The sequence below is a fragment of the Meleagris gallopavo genome, chromosome 7 (assembly GCF_000146605.3).
Source record: "Meleagris gallopavo isolate NT-WF06-2002-E0010 breed Aviagen turkey brand Nicholas breeding stock chromosome 7, Turkey_5.1, whole genome shotgun sequence".
NCBI lineage: Eukaryota > Metazoa > Chordata > Aves > Galliformes > Phasianidae > Meleagris > Meleagris gallopavo.
Genome location: NC_015017.2, coordinates 33662628 through 33665147, shown reverse-complemented (window position 1 = coordinate 33665147; position 2520 = coordinate 33662628). Strand labels below are relative to the sequence as shown.

Genomic DNA, 2520 nt, shown 5'->3' with positions numbered 1-2520 from the left:
TCCAGGGAGGGGACATCCACACTGAGCAACCTGTTCCAGTGTCTCACCACCCACACTAGAGATATCCAAGATATTCACCATCTTCAAAAATCAGCTTTAAATGACTTCAGTTCTTTCTCAGGTGATCAAGAATGACTTTCAGTTTACATCAGACTCTGATATTGTAGAGATGAAAAGTAGCCTCCAAAAAGCATAGCGAAATGCAAGCACGTGGCTAATAATATGCAAAATCTTCAAGTGTTTTGAAAACTTTTTTTTTTTTTCTTAAAGGATATATACTGTTCTCAGGAAGCATTTAAAAAATTCACATGCAATCCTTTCTTACAGTAGAACTTGTATAGTAGAAGTAAGCTGTTGCTACTTCAGTCCCTGAAGAAGAAAGGGCAAGAAGGGCAGGTCTATTGTACATTCTCCTACCTCAAGGTCTCAAACAGCTCCATCAATTAGACCAGTTATGTTTATTGCACCATCACTCTTCCCAAGCCATTCCACTGTACCATCTTCACATTCTCCAGAGCATTCTAATTTAAACCAGTAAAACAGTTTTGACAGGTAAACTAAATGCTTTCCTATGTTAAGCTTTAAGACACGTAAGCACACGTTATTAATTATTACTCAGTCCAAATTTTCTTTCCTCTCAATATATCTGTTATAATGGTTGCTGCCTCCTGAAGAATATTCCTCTGATAATGCCAAGTGCCACATGATAGCATTATGTATTTTCATATGAAATCTGCTTCTACCAGACCAAGCAGCAGCTTCCCACCAGGCAGTGTACAGACTGGGGATGACCAGAGACAGGCCCACAACTAGTGCTCAGTTACAGAAACGGACACCTGGAGCTGGACAAAACTGCTTTGGGGAGTAAAATAACAATAATCTAACATAGTAAAAAGAGATCTTATATTGTAAATAGAAGTGTGGCACTGTAAGAAAGAGAAAGGTGCAAATGAAAATGAACCCCATGTAGGTCCTACTGAGAAGAAGCCTTCCACATGAGCATTGTGTTCCTCCTGGGGAAAGGCTTAGGATTCTGACAGACCAACAGCACCAGGATGAAACCTTGGGTCCCGGCAGAGCAGGATGAACATAGTGCCAAGAAAATGAGTAGAAACCAAGAAGTGTTTGCATTACAGTTTTACCTGCATTATTATTCTTTTTCTGAAACAATTGGAGCTGGACTAATAATGATTAGACCCTTAGGAGTTCAATTATGCTAAGAATAATTAATTGGTTATGCTGTACCGAAGGTGTGCTTCCTCCTTTCTCAAGAACAAGATTTTAAGCATAATAAAAGCTTCAGTGCCAACTTATTTTTCACCAGGCAGCCTGCTCCACATGCCCACCGTGATATCCCTTCAATGTCCTCCTTTCTGATCCTGGCCACATAAGGCATTTTTAACATGTTATGTCATAAATTAAGGTAGCAATTAGTTAGCAGTGATAAAAATGTGATTATAGAAAGTATTAATTATACAAGAGGGAATATGGGATGAGACTTAACAGGCAAAGGACCAACTCATCCACTGTGAGATGCAGGAGGATTCTTGGTTGATCCTATTCCTGAAGCACTGAAGATATTAAGTACATCTTTTCCACTACGGATCTAAGGAAAGCATATCCAAAAGAAAGTACCTGCTTAAATCATGAGTGAAGAAAGGCCAACAGGCAGCCCCACAGAAAAATATATCCTAGAAAAGATAGCAGGCATCTCTGCATTTTGAAAACCTCCCCCAGTGACTGGGAGTCTATCTAAAGGAAATTTACATAACAAAAGGACAAGCCCTGCAAAGACAGGGAAGAAAGAATTTACCTCTACAAACACCCACTTAAAATTTTATGAAGGATGGACTCTCTTTCACAGTCAATGCAGCTCTGTGTATTTTCCTCCCTGCAACCCCAGTCCAAAGTCCTACCACTGCTGTAATGAAACAAGACAGAGGATCTCGTCCTCACTGACCAGATTGAGCAGAGCACTTTATAAACTCTTCCTTAGGTTAGTGCTATATAAAACTCTTCTCAAGTTTCAGATGTGAATAAATCCAGCCCTAACATGTCTGTAAGGTTTTTAAAATTAATAATGTATGGGCAAACAGATTTTCCCCATCAAAACTTTTAGATGAGCTCAGAAGCCCATTTTATAGCCACTTTAAAAGACTGCTAAATCATGCAGTCATAATTAAACTGTTTATATAAACTACATTAAAATATTAATTCAGCATCAAGAATACATGTAAGCAGCATACAGTAGTAACAACCACATGTCATCAGACCCTAATGAATTACAGTACTCAACAGTCGGACCACTGTAACCAGTCAGCAGGTGCCAGTCACACTGATACAAGGTGAGTGGTTACTGATCATAATGCATATCCTTTGCCCCAAGGATAAAGAACAGCTGGTTCTTCCTGTAAAATCTTTTGTATTTCCTTTCTTGAGGGAATTCAAGTCCCAGCCAAATGAATCGGATGGGCAGGCAGAAGAAATAGAAGAAAACATTACTTTTTTTATCTTTTTTTT

The 2520-nt window shown here is 38.9% G+C and overlaps 1 protein-coding gene across 1 annotated transcript in view; it reads right to left on the bottom strand.

Moving 5' to 3' along the window:
* Positions 1 to 1519: 1519 nt before the first annotated feature.
* Positions 1520 to 2520, bottom strand: part of LOC104911857 (thrombospondin type-1 domain-containing protein 7B-like) — an 89484-nt gene continuing 88483 nt past the window's right edge. The window contains exon 9 of the mRNA XM_031554324.1: positions 1520 to 1606. Within this exon, the coding sequence (XP_031410184.1) occupies positions 1520 to 1606 (87 nt within the window). The remainder of the gene's footprint in view (positions 1607 to 2520) is intronic.